General features: G+C 41.2%; 1 protein-coding gene across 11 annotated transcripts in view; it reads right to left on the bottom strand.

The window, feature by feature from the left end:
* Nucleotides 1-12,359, bottom strand: part of sh3bgr (SH3 domain binding glutamate-rich protein) — a 31,411-nt gene extending 19,052 nt beyond the window's left edge. For 6 of the 11 annotated variants that reach the window (XM_084126755.1, XM_084126760.1, XM_084126759.1 and 3 more), the window contains exons 1-6: nucleotides 12,139-12,308; nucleotides 7,754-7,939; nucleotides 6,952-7,032; nucleotides 4,769-4,846; nucleotides 3,233-3,376; nucleotides 2,858-2,884 (exon numbers count right to left, since the gene is read on the bottom strand). In XM_084126755.1, coding sequence (XP_083982881.1) covers nucleotides 2,858-2,884; nucleotides 3,233-3,376; nucleotides 4,769-4,846; nucleotides 6,952-7,032; nucleotides 7,754-7,939; nucleotides 12,139-12,183 — 561 coding nt within the window. In that variant the 5' untranslated portion in view covers nucleotides 12,184-12,308. Of the gene's footprint in view, nucleotides 1-2,857; nucleotides 2,885-3,232; nucleotides 3,377-4,768; nucleotides 4,847-6,951; nucleotides 7,033-7,753; nucleotides 7,940-12,138 lie in introns of all 11 variants that reach the window. The other 5 variants (XM_084126762.1, XM_084126765.1, XM_084126764.1 and 2 more) reach the window with 2 other exon arrangements.
* Nucleotides 12,360-12,577: the final 218 nt, after the last annotated feature.

Genomic DNA, 12,577 nt, shown 5'->3' with positions numbered 1-12,577 from the left:
CACACTTCTTGGTTTGTTCCTGCTTGTTCCTTGTGTTCATTGTTCTCGTTTAGATTGCTTGTATGGTATTTGACACTTGCCTGGACTGGATTACGTTTCACGGATTACCCAATAAATATCTCACTGCACTTGGATCTACTGTCTCCCTCATGTGTGTCGTGACAGAAGGACTCCGTCACAATGAATAGATCCAGCAGTTCGGGATTCCGTAACCCTTCTCCTGTGTATGGGGAAGGAAGGGGACCACAGAGAGGAGGTTCGCAGGTCGGGGAGGAAGCGCCTCGACTAAACATTTTTCAATGTTTTGCCTTATGGGCCCAGCAGACTGAGGAAGCAGCAGCGGCTAAGGCTTCAGCAAACTCGTCCATCAGAAATGGTGAGTCGTTTCTGGGGACTCGTCTGGCGAAGTTCTCCGGAACTCGGGGAGGTTGCAGGGGAGGAGGTGGTCGACAAGTTCCACGACACCGTCCTCCGCCTTGCCATTCTTCTGATCCGGAGCCGCCGGACTGGTCTAGTACAAGATCCTCGCCGCCGGTTCCGTCCAGCACAAGATCCTCACCGCTGGTTTCGTCCAGCTCAAGGTCCTCACCGCTGGTCCTGTCCAGTTCAAAGTCCTCGCCGCTGGTCTCGTCTAGTACTGAGGCTGCACCTCGCCATCAAGGACGGAGGAGGAGGAGAAGGGCCTCTTATCTCCCCAACGCCCCGGTGGTCGTCCCTGTGCAGCATGCGGTCATTTCAGAGGCCGTCCCTGTGCAGCTTGCGGTCATTTTGGAGGCCGTCCCTGTGCAGCATGCGGTCATTTCAGAGGCCGTCCCTGTGCAGCGTGCGGTCGTTTTGGAGGCCGTCCCTGTACAGCATGCGGTTGTTTCAGAAGCCGTCCCAGTGCAGCGTGCTGTCGTTTTGGAGGCCGTCCCTGTACAGCATGCGGTTGTTTCAGAAGCCGTTCCAGTGCCTGAGCCGTTGGTGCCAGTTCCGGTGGTGCCAGTTCCAGTGGTGCCAGTTCCAGTGCCTGAGCCGGTGGTGCCAGTTCCAGTGCCTGAGCCGGTGGTGCCAGTTCCAGTGCCGGAGCCGGTGGTGCCAGTTCCAGTGCCAGTTCCGGTGGTGCCAGTTCCAGTGCCAGTTCCGGTGGTGCCAGTTCCAGTGCCTGAGTCGGTGGTGCCAGTTCCAGTGCCTGAGTCGGTGGTGCCAGTTCCAGTGCCTGAGTCGATGGTGCCAGTTCCTGTTTCTGAGTCGGTGGTGCCAGTTCCTGTTTCTGAGTCGGTGGTGCCAGTTCCAGTGCCTGAGCCGGTGGTGTCTGTTCCTGAGCCGGTGGTGTCTGTTCCTGAGCCGGTGGTGTCTGTTCCGGTGCCATGGCCGCCCGAGGGGTCGTCTCCACCCTGGCCGCCCGAGGGAAAGTCTCCGCCCTGGCCGCCCGAGGGAGAGTCTCCGCCCTGGCCGCCCGAGGGAGAGTCTCCGCCCTGGCCGCCCGAGGGAAAGTCTCCGCCCTGGCCGCCCGAGGGAGAGTCTCCGCCCTGGCCGCCCGAGGGAAAGTCTCCGCCCTGGCCGCCCGAGGGAAAGTCTCCGCCCTGGCCGCCCGAGGGAAAGTCTCCGCCCTGGCCGCCCGAGGGAAAGTCTCCGCCCTGGCCGCCCGAGGGGTCTTCACCGCCGTGGCCGCCCGAGGGGTCTTCACCGCCGTGGCCGCCCGAGTGGTCGTCTGCTTCGCCTGGGCCGCCCGATGAGCTGTCTGCTTCGTCCTGGCCGCCGGCTAAGCCATCACCCCCTGTTCCTGTTCCCCTGCATGGTCCTGGCCCTCCCATCCCTCCCTCGGATTTTTCACGTTCCACCTTCCTCTTGGACTCTTGTGTTGTCTTGTTTGCTGTCATGGAGCGTCTGGTACCCGCTCCGTAGAGGGGAGGTTCTGTCACAGTGTCTGGTTGTGTTTCCCTGGGGTTCACTAGAGGTCCTCGTTCTCACGGTGTCATTCACATTAGACTACATTTCCCAGCATTCTGTTCTGTCACTTATCTGATTATTGCACTCAGCTGGTTCCCATCACCTTGTTAGTTCTGTGTGTATATATGCCCTGTCTGTGTTAGTGTTTGTTACGGAGTCCTTGTTATGTCTCACACTTCTTGGTTTGTTCCTGCTTGTTCCTTGTGTTCATTGTTCTCGTTTAGATTGCTTGTATGGTATTTGACACTTGCCTGGACTGGATTACGTTTCACGGATTACCCAATAAATATCTCACTGCACTTGGATCTACTGTCTCCCTCATGTGTGTCGTGACAGTCTGTGTATCTATCATCTATATATCTGTCTATCTGTCTGTCTGTCTGTCTATCTATCATCTATCTGTCTATCTGTCTATCTATCATCTATCTGTCTGTCTGTCTGTCTGTCTATCTATCATCTGTCTGTCTGTCTGTCTGTCTATCATCTATCTGTCTGTCTGTCTGTCTGTCTGTCTGTCTATCTATCATCTATCTGTCTGTCTGTCTGTCTGTCTGTCTGTCTGTCCAAATAATCCATAAAGGTATTAGGAGTTTTTATCTATCTATCTGTCTGTCTGTCTGTCTATCATCTATATGTCTGTCTGTCTATCTATCTGTCTGTCTGTCTATCTATCTGTCTGTCTGTCTGTCTGTCTATCTATCATCTGTCTGTCTGTCTGTCTGTCTGTCTATCTGTCTGTCTGTCTGTCTGTCTGTCTGTCTATCTGTCTATCTGTCTATCATCTATCTATCTATCTATCTATCTATCTATCTATCTATCTATCTATCTATCTATCTATCTATCTATCTATCTATCTATCTTTCTTTCTTTCTGTCTGTCTACAATGTTTAAGGCATGCAGAATTGTTTAAGAACTTTTGTCTTACCTGCTCTTCCTCCTCAGCTTCCTTTCTCTAACAAAAACAAAGGTAACAAATATGAAAATGAGCAAATAACATGAGGCAGAAAACATATTTACTGAATAAACACCAACAATCACTGACACAATAGTCACATTGTCAACAAGAAAACCCCTAGTAAGGAATCAAACTAGAAGTGAGGAGATGGTGAAGCAGGACATTAGATGTTTATTTCAGTTGCATAGGAGAGATTACAGAACCTGCATGAAAAAAAAACCTTGAGGTTAATAGATGAAGCAAAGGTATTATGGATTATTTGGATGAAGAATGAGCAGCCACGGGAAAGCAGAGGATGGTTGAGGAGGAATGAGGGTTAATTAGGAGTTTTTATCAGTCAGTTACACTCTCTTCATCTTCTTCTGCGGGTTCCTCCTCTTCCTCATCCTCTTGTTGAGTGTCTGTCTGTACATTCTCGCCCGGATCATCGTCCTCCAGCTCTGCTGTGTGTGCATCTCCGTTCTGCTCAGCCTCCTTGATTTCCTTCTTCTAGAAGAACAAACAAAGAATCCCAGGAAAGGGGAAATTAAAACTGTTATGACACTAAAGGACTGACAAAAGGCACCACGGGATCATGGGTAGTTTTACAACAGGTCCCTCAGGATGAAAACAGGCATGAGTAAATGAACTGGGTTTTCGGAAGAACAATCGCCAATGGAATTTGAGAAACAGTACTAAGAAAGAAAAGAGGGTTTGTTTGTTAGACAACGTTGCCAAACAAAATGACCATACAAGTTTGAAACGTTGAAAAATCCTCAAAAGCACATCTATATCTTTCAAGAAAAACATTGGAAGAAAAACATTTTCCTAGAGTGCATAGAGTTGTAATTACATAGTTGTAAATACAAAATAAGTTTGTAAGTACTTGTAATTGCATAGGGTTGTAATTGCAGAGTCATATCTATGTAACTTTGAAATGATTGTCAATCAGATAAACGAACATCATATTATGAGCAAAAGTAATTAAAATTGCATTTCTTTTGACTTAAGTATTTGACAAAGTGAGAAAGCATGCCTGATTAAATGTGATTAATAACTCTACAAAAATGCAGTGGGTTAAGAGGAACAGCATGCGGAAATGTGGAAATGTTTATATGTGACTATGTTTGGAACGGCATACTATCACTGTACAATGATCTCTTACATGTCAAAAGATCAGTGTGATGGTGTTTCAAGGCGAGGGTGTTTCTAATACAACGGCTGAGGGAGTGACGGCTAATTTAACATCTTTCTCTCTTCTCACCAATGTAATCAATCTCTCTATATTTTTTCCCTCTTTTGTAAAGTCATGAAATCACTATCACAGAATCTTTCTTTTGCTTTTAGAGCAGATGCAAATACAAAAATTATATTTGCTGTCATCTCCCGTTCAACACTATAAAAGTTTACTGCTGCTTCTAAGAACCCCCGGAAATGTAAAAAGGGTCCATACACTAAACAAATTCGCAAATGTTAGCCATGCAGAAATTTCTAGCAAATGTACTCTGAACAGTCTTACTGCTGAAGTAGTATGAGTAGTATACTTATCCGAACATGGTGTTAAGTTACACTCTCAGAAAAAAAAAATAGTACAAACGTTGTCAATGGGATGGTACCCTTTCAAAAGGTTCTAATATATACCATCTAGGCACTAATATGTACAATTTAGGTACTAATATGTACCTTTAAGGAACTAATATGCACCCTTTAGGGGTAAATAGAGTACAAAGTGTCTTTTTTCTGAGAGTGTAGGTTGTGATAGACTGGTGAACAAAAACTTAGCAGAATCACAAAGCAGACGAAGGGCATACAATAAAGACATGTGTCTGGAAATGCACGGGAAGTGAATTTCGGTTAAATATATATAAAACAAAGACTGAAAGAAATTCATTTGGGTATTACTGTTGTGTCATCACCAAGATGTTCCTCTGTGCCAGATCCATTATGAAGCTTTTGTGATTGTTCAGCTTGTTGTGCCTCCTGCACCAAGAGAGATTTTTATTAAAGAACTGGAGAATCAATTCAATCACTGTCAGCAAGGGAAAATTCACCAAAGTTGCTAAAAAAAAGAGAGGAAGAAGACAGAATTCTACAGTGATAACACACTTTCATGATTAAATGTAATTCTACAGATGTTTATCCATCCACCACCAAAGACTTGTCTGGTAATTGTTGTGCTTGATTCAGAGGATGCCAAGGAGCCTGGGATATCTTTACTGGCTGTTGCATTTCAAACGATTTGATTAGATTTTTAATGAGAATTTCTATGTATTAAGCTAAATGTTTTGAGGGACATTAAGGTGGACAAAGGAAAAACATTCGATTTGGGCTGGGCGAATACTGTCTCAAATATCTTTCTCTTTTGTCTCTACTTCTGTATTCTGCATTACTAAAACTTTTAATAAAGTCATTCAAACATCTGAAAATAGTTGAGGCCTAAAGCGGTACCAAAGCGATGTTTGGGTAGTTGGCAGATGACTGGGAACAAGTGAAAAAAGATTTGGTTGTTATTTGGCCTATAGTGTTAAAGGGTTAGTTCACCCCAAAATTATGTCATTATTCACTCTCCTTCATGTCGTTCCAAACCCGTAAGACTTTCCTTCATCTTCGGAACACAAATGAAGATCTTTTCTATTAAATCTGAGAGCTTTCTGTCCCTCCATAGACAGTTAAGCAACTACCACTTTGACGCTTCAAAAAGTTCAGCTTCAGGTTCTTGCGTAAAACCTCGTAACACGAGAATGAACCTCATTGGTTCTTGCAGAAGCTCAAACGTGCTGCGTAACACGAGAATGAACCTCATTGGTTCTTGCAGAAGCTCAAACGTGCTGCGTAACACGAGAATGAACCTCATTGGTTCTTGCTGAAGCTCAAACGTGCTGCGTAACACGAGAATGAACCTCATTGGTTCTTGCTGAAGCTCAAACGTGCTGCGTAACACGAGAATGAACCTCATTGGTTCTTGCTGAAGCTCAAACGTGCTGCGTAACACGAGAATGAACCTCATTGGTTCTTGCAGAAGCTCAAACTTTCTGTGTAACACACGAGAATGAACCTCATTGGTTCTCACACATGCTTGAGCTTCCGTTTATCAGTTTGTAGCAGTAAATGGAGAGATGTCTTATCGATCAAAAGTTCAGTATGGCGTACCACAAGGCTCAGTACTAGGACCGTTGCTGTTCACCTTGTACATGCTACCCTTGGGAGATATCATTAGGAAGCATGGCATTAGTTGCATGATCCTCAACAAACTCGTCTCCATACCGGCGTGATGACTCCGACTTCCAACCAGATGGAACTGGATCATATTCTGAATGTTCTGATCCAATCTGACTTCTGACCTTTAATGCTGCCTGAATCATAATCATACACTGTTGGAGAGAAGAACTGGCCCCGACTGAGCTTGGTTTCTCCCAAGGTTTTTTTCTCCATTCTGTCACCTGATGGAGTTTTGGTTCCTTGCCACTGTCGCCTTGGCTTTTGGCTTGCTTAGTTGGGGACATTTAATATTCAACAATATTATTGATCTGCCTTACTTAAGGTGGACGATGACGCAATTTTCTTCTAGAAACAAACTTTGTTGTATTATTTCATGTTATCACTGTGAAGCTGCTTTGATACAATCCGTATTGTAAAAAGCGCTGTATAAATAAAGGTGACTTGACTTGACTCTCAGATTTCCTCAAAAATATCTTCATTTGTGTTACGAAGGTAAACGCAAGTCTTATGGGTTTGGAACAACATGAGGGTGAGTAATAATGACAGAATTTTCATTTTTGGGTGAACTATCCCTTTTTACTGGTATCACTTTAATATATTGCAGTCTAAAGGCCAATTCACACTGCACCGACAGATGCAGACCAAGTCAGCCACCAGTTTACAGTATGTCATTTCTCAGTAATTTCAAGACTGACATCCGGCAATTCAACATGTTCAATCAGCAACAATGAGAGCCAACACACTGATTCAACAAAACCCGACAAAGTGTCTGATGCTGTCTGTCGGTGCTGTAAAAATTGGCCTTAAGATGGTTTTCTATCATTCAAGAAAAGGAAGCACACAGAAAGAAACAAAAAAACAACAACCTTAGATCCTGGTGGAGGTGTCAGACCCAAAAATTCATAGACTGTGTTGTCCTCTTTGGCATCAAAGAATGTGTCGTAGTCCTGCAATTTAGGATAGGAAACCATCATTAGTTTTTTAAAGCAAATAATCTAGCAATTAAATGTGTCATTTCTGATGGAATTCGCTCAAGCAGAGGGTTTTCTTCTATAAAACATTAGTGGACTGCATCTGCTAAACGTACCATAAAAGTACCATAAAATGAATGTAGTCGAAGTAAGTTGTCCATATGACTTCTGCACTTGATTTAAAATATCATAAAGACGTACAATAACTTTTAGAGGAGAATGGATAACAATTTTTAGTCATTATTCCAACACAATCTCACTGCGATTCATTACATTTTGGTGAATTGGTGGATAATTCATATGAATTCATTAAGTTCCTCAAAGATCACATTTTGTTCCCTACATAAACTGCAAACAATTACACATAAAAAATAAAAAAAAACAGCAAACGGAATTAAAATCTATTTTTCTAGTTTAATTTATAATGTAATTTATAATACAGTTAACCACAGACATTATTTTCCTCAAAAAAGCTTGAACCATTTTACAGCCCCTTAGGAAATTCCCAATGGAACCCATGGTTTGTATATGGTAAATTTCTTCCAAGTTTTAAGACTACTAACTATACAGTTTTTTAGTTACATCTCTTAACCTGGATAAACGACTTGTGAAAACGTTTACTCATTAGGTCTTGACCCAAATTGTGAACTTTTAGAAGGGCAGTTTGATAGGAGCCTCTGTTGTAGCAGGTTCTTACCCCACAATACATCTCCTCATTGAAAATCTGTGGAGGAAGAGGAATTCCACTGGTGGGCTTCTTTTCTCCAGGGACATTTTCCCTCATCCACAGCCGATTGTCCTCATTTGAAGCAATGTCAAGCTGTGCGTAATCGATTTTAAGTGCCTCAAGAAACCCGACAACATCTTGTTGTTTCTTTTTGATCTGTGGTATTAGTAATAACAGATTATTGATGTGAATCCCAAGACACTTCCCAAGAAAAAAACATTCAAATTCTTCCAAATTCAAAACATAGGGCCTATACATCACACATTCCAGATAGCAGGTCATTTTAAACTGTAGTAGATAATGCATTTGAAATGTAAATATAGTAATGATGTCATTGTCAGATGATAAAAATGTTTCTTTGACATAAACCATAATACCTTTTAAAAAACACAGAAAAGTTTGCAGAATTAAGGATTATAATTTGTAGGCTATAGGCTGGCATTTTCCAAATGAAAACAGGAAAACTGGTCTCATTGCATCCGCTTTTCAGAGAAAGTGTTAATAAAGTGTTATGACAAGACAAACTGATGGCGATATCTATGGACTTATAAGGTAATCGGTTAACCTATCTATTTCTTTTAATTATTCGTTTTTTATTCAGTTTAAATATTAAAATATTAGTGAGAAGAAGAAGAAAAAAAATCGATACCAAATGTGATGGACATCGGTTAAGCTCATCTTTGCTTGCTCCTTTGAAGGTATCTTAAGTAAAACGGCTTTATATTTAAAGTCCCCCTGTGGTGAAAATCAAGTTTTTAATGTTGTTTATATGTCTATGTGGTGTTTTTAATGTGCTTTAGGACAAACCATGTGTAAATTCATCAGTCGACACCATTGCTGAGTATTTTCTCCTTAAAACTGCAGTGAACCAAAGACAGTCTCAAAAACACGCTTTGAAATCGCTGGTGTTTCTGACGTCACAAACTACCTTGTAACCAATCAGATCAACGTGTGATCGTCAACGAGTGGATCTCTGAGGCCCTGTCCCAAATGGCACACTCCGGACTTGTGGACTTCCTCAGAGTCCACACTTTGGTGACGTCATGTAGTGCAGACCTATAGGGCCCTTGGCGCGAGTCCACGAGGGCGCATTGAGAGGTATTTTTGGGACAGACTCGATCGGCACGCCGGAAATAACGGCCTGGTTGTTGTTGGACAGGAGAAATCCCATTTTTGCGCTCCGACGTATTATCTCCATGTCAACTACACAGCCTAATTTTACAGTTCTATATTTTGATATTGTGCATATCACCTGGGCATTAGACAATAGATACATCATGCTTATTTAAATGATGTATACAGTTGTACATAATAATAGGCTACATAATGTTCCATTTGAACTAAGATTACAATTTTAAAACATAATTTAAACATATTTTTTTCAATTTACAGGTTTCAATATTCATACTATGTTTACATTGATATGACTCAGTAAAGCCCTGACATTCGGTTCTATTTATTTAATGAATCATAATGCGATCGTATTATTAAACGCACTATTATTATGTTTGAGACATCAACCACTGGTCGATGACCATAATGTTTGTATAAACTGTAGGTAACAACTGGTAAAATGTACATTTAGGTCATAAAAAACGTAATATTTTCTTCTCAGCCATGTCAACAATTATCCGTGAGTGAAATCTCCTCCCATCCGTTGTCTGATTGGCCTTTCGCAAGGATTCCTGGGTAGTTAAAGTGTGTGGAGCCTGCTTCTATGCGGGCTTGGCGGAAGACTGCTTCAAGGGTACAAAGGGGGCGCTGCTGAGCACCCTTCAGAGCGGTAAAATGCTGAATGAGACGGACTCGTAGACTCAGCGAGCACGCGCAATTCAAGTCCACGAGACCGAAAGTCCGCATGAAGTGCACCATTTGGGACAGGGCCTGAGCTGGAGCGAGTGAGTGGAGGCGGGGCTCATTTGCATATTCATAGAACCGCGTATACCAAATGAGAAAAGGGTGTAGAGTTACATTCAAGCTATTTTTAGAAAAAAAAATTCAAAGAAGAAACGTTAGAATATGTCATTATGGTGATCAAAGATGAGATTTAAGGGATAAAATTATTGTCTACAGGGCGACATTAACAAAGCACATACAAAAGACCTGAACCGGAAGTGACGCGACCTGTTGTACAAAACCCCCATTGTCAGAGTGACCAACACACACACACACGTTATACTGTATTTTCAGAGTAGTTACCCTATGTTTTATGTGTTTGTTCTATATTTGTTACCTCTTTCATCTATTTATTGCTATCCATCTCAATCTTCTGTCTGCAACAAATTAAAGTCTAAACTGTAGGGAGTTTATTACTGCAAAATATGAATTAAATTCATATTTAGGTTTTTGAAATGTATAATGTTAGTACACAGATAAAGACACGTCATGAGAAAAAAAATATATGTGCAAAAATATCAATATCTGGGGCCAGTTGCAAAAACACACTATGTAAAGACTGTGTCTTATGAACAAGCCAGACCAACTAACAGTTAGACATTGAAATCAGTCTTAATTTTCGAATACAATCGAATTCGACCAATCTACATATTTATGCAGGGTTGCCAAGTCCACAGGTTTTTATATATTGGTTTTTTATATATTGGTTTTATATATTGGTTATTTATTATAAAGGTAATTGGGCTATACTTTAAACTGTAGCCACGGGATGATTTTTTTCCCCCCCTGCTGGTTAAAGGCTTGATATATTGCATGAATTATATTTGACTGAAATGCTTTAATTAAAATATTTTATATTCTACCAATGATAAAACTGTGCCAGATGTTAGGACGGCCAGTGGTATGGAGCTTTTGAATTGCATTTATGATCACTAAGATACATTTTAATATACATTTCCTTCAGCCTGAGGGTTATTCAGTTCACTTTTGTGAAAGGGCCTTAACATTTGCCAAAAATATAACTTTTTTGTTGGTCTTGTTATTAAAAAAACAAAAAAGCAAGCCCAGCCCAGGTGAGAAGAAAAAGTAACGTAAAAGTAATGTAACACATTACTTTTCATAAAAAGTAACTAAGTAATGCAATTAGTTACTTTTTGGGGGAGTAACGCAATATTGTAATGCATTACTTTTAAAAGTAACTTTCCCCAACACTGATGATGAGTTAATATCGCATTTTAATATGCTCCCAAACATGGATATTTTTAGATGGGTGCGGAGGCTTTTTAGGTCAGGTAGAATCTGTAATCTCTGACCCAGTTTGTTCGCTGGCTTCCATGGCTATGTTTTCCGCCAACTGGCAACCTGTGGTGGCGAAAGACTATTGGGTAAATTGGCAACCTGCGGTTTTGCACAGACCAAAAAAAAAACTTATATTTCGACACCAAACGCACATTTCAAAGTAAAATAACTGACTGTAGCATTGTTTTTCAGAGAAACGAGTAAGTGAACTTAGCATATTTCCTAAATATCTGCAAAATATTATGGTATTTTTATGCTTTATGCTTTTAAGCCTACAGTCAAAAAATTACAAACAGCACCTTAAGGTATTTAGCAGTGATATTGTCAGGCTTTTCTAATAAAAGTGAAGTAAGCTAATTGCATACACAATATATGGCATAATAATAATAACAATATAATATAACAAGTATCATAAATTAATTAAAAATATAACACAAGCAAAACACACCTGATGCACATTGTTCTTCATTTTCTAGAAGTAGAGTTTAAAAACCTTGCTGTATTTTTGTGTAAAATGAAGAGAAAGTACACCGCCATCTTACTCCGACGAAAGTGACGATAAACACACCTGCCGTCGTAAACACGACTTCCCACCTCGTAAATACCAACTTCCCAGGAGGACTTGAACATTAGGCTAGCTTCTAGTTGTAACAACACTCCCTCATTAGACATGGACGCTAATTTACACGGTTCAGGGGTAGATTGTAAACCCCAACAAGTTAAAACATGAGAGTAAAGTACCCTACATTTTTTTGTTAGTGATAAAGTTAAGAGATTAGATAATTAGTACTGTTAAGCTATATCTTTAAAAACACTTAAATCAATAAATAAACACGTCCTGCTGAGTAACTCAAATCAGTTCTGGAAGTTTCATGTTTAAAGGATCAGTATGCTGCTTTCTGGAATGTGATCTCAGAGATATTTAAGGAAACTGGCGGAGCTGCATTGGTTATTAGGTCACTCAGGATTATTTAAACATGCTTGAGTCCAAACTTTGTTTAAGGCTTTAAAATACATGCGCTAATTATTGCAAACACGCTTTTGGACTATCGATTGATTCATTCCGCAATCTGCATTAAACACAATCGAACTCAAAGCGCTTTGGCTCATCGACCTGTTGAATGACTGAACAATAACACACTTGCTGTCCGGTTTCTTACCGCCGTCGATCCCGAGGAGGATGCCAGGAAGACTTTAATGACCATTTTGTAGAAGTGCGAGGTTAGATGATCAGGGAAAAGTGTTTAAAGACACAGATATCCTCCCCCCTTCGGCTAGAAAGCACATACACCGCGCTTCAGTCTCAGTCTGGACTCTGGGGTCTATTTCTGTCCGCAGAGCATCATTGGCGCGTTTGTCCCGGTTTATCCCAGTGCTGTCTGAGTGATTGGCGATTTCAGCTGTCTGTCCACATCAGGAGCTGCTAAAGTTAGTGTAACGACCTGCATATATGGCCAGAGATGCTGTTTCTCAAGAAACGTGCAATTTGCATTGCTATTTAAAAACGGGTCAGTAGTTTGGTTAATATACTGCTAATCATCACTGTTAATATTGCTTATCATTCTCATAATTACAAATCCAAACTGGAAGTTCCCACTG

Source organism: Abramis brama (assembly GCF_963993115.1).
Source record: "Abramis brama genome assembly, chromosome: 10".
Lineage (NCBI taxonomy): Eukaryota > Metazoa > Chordata > Actinopteri > Cypriniformes > Leuciscidae > Abramis > Abramis brama.
This window is presented reverse-complemented; position numbering and strand designations above follow the sequence as displayed.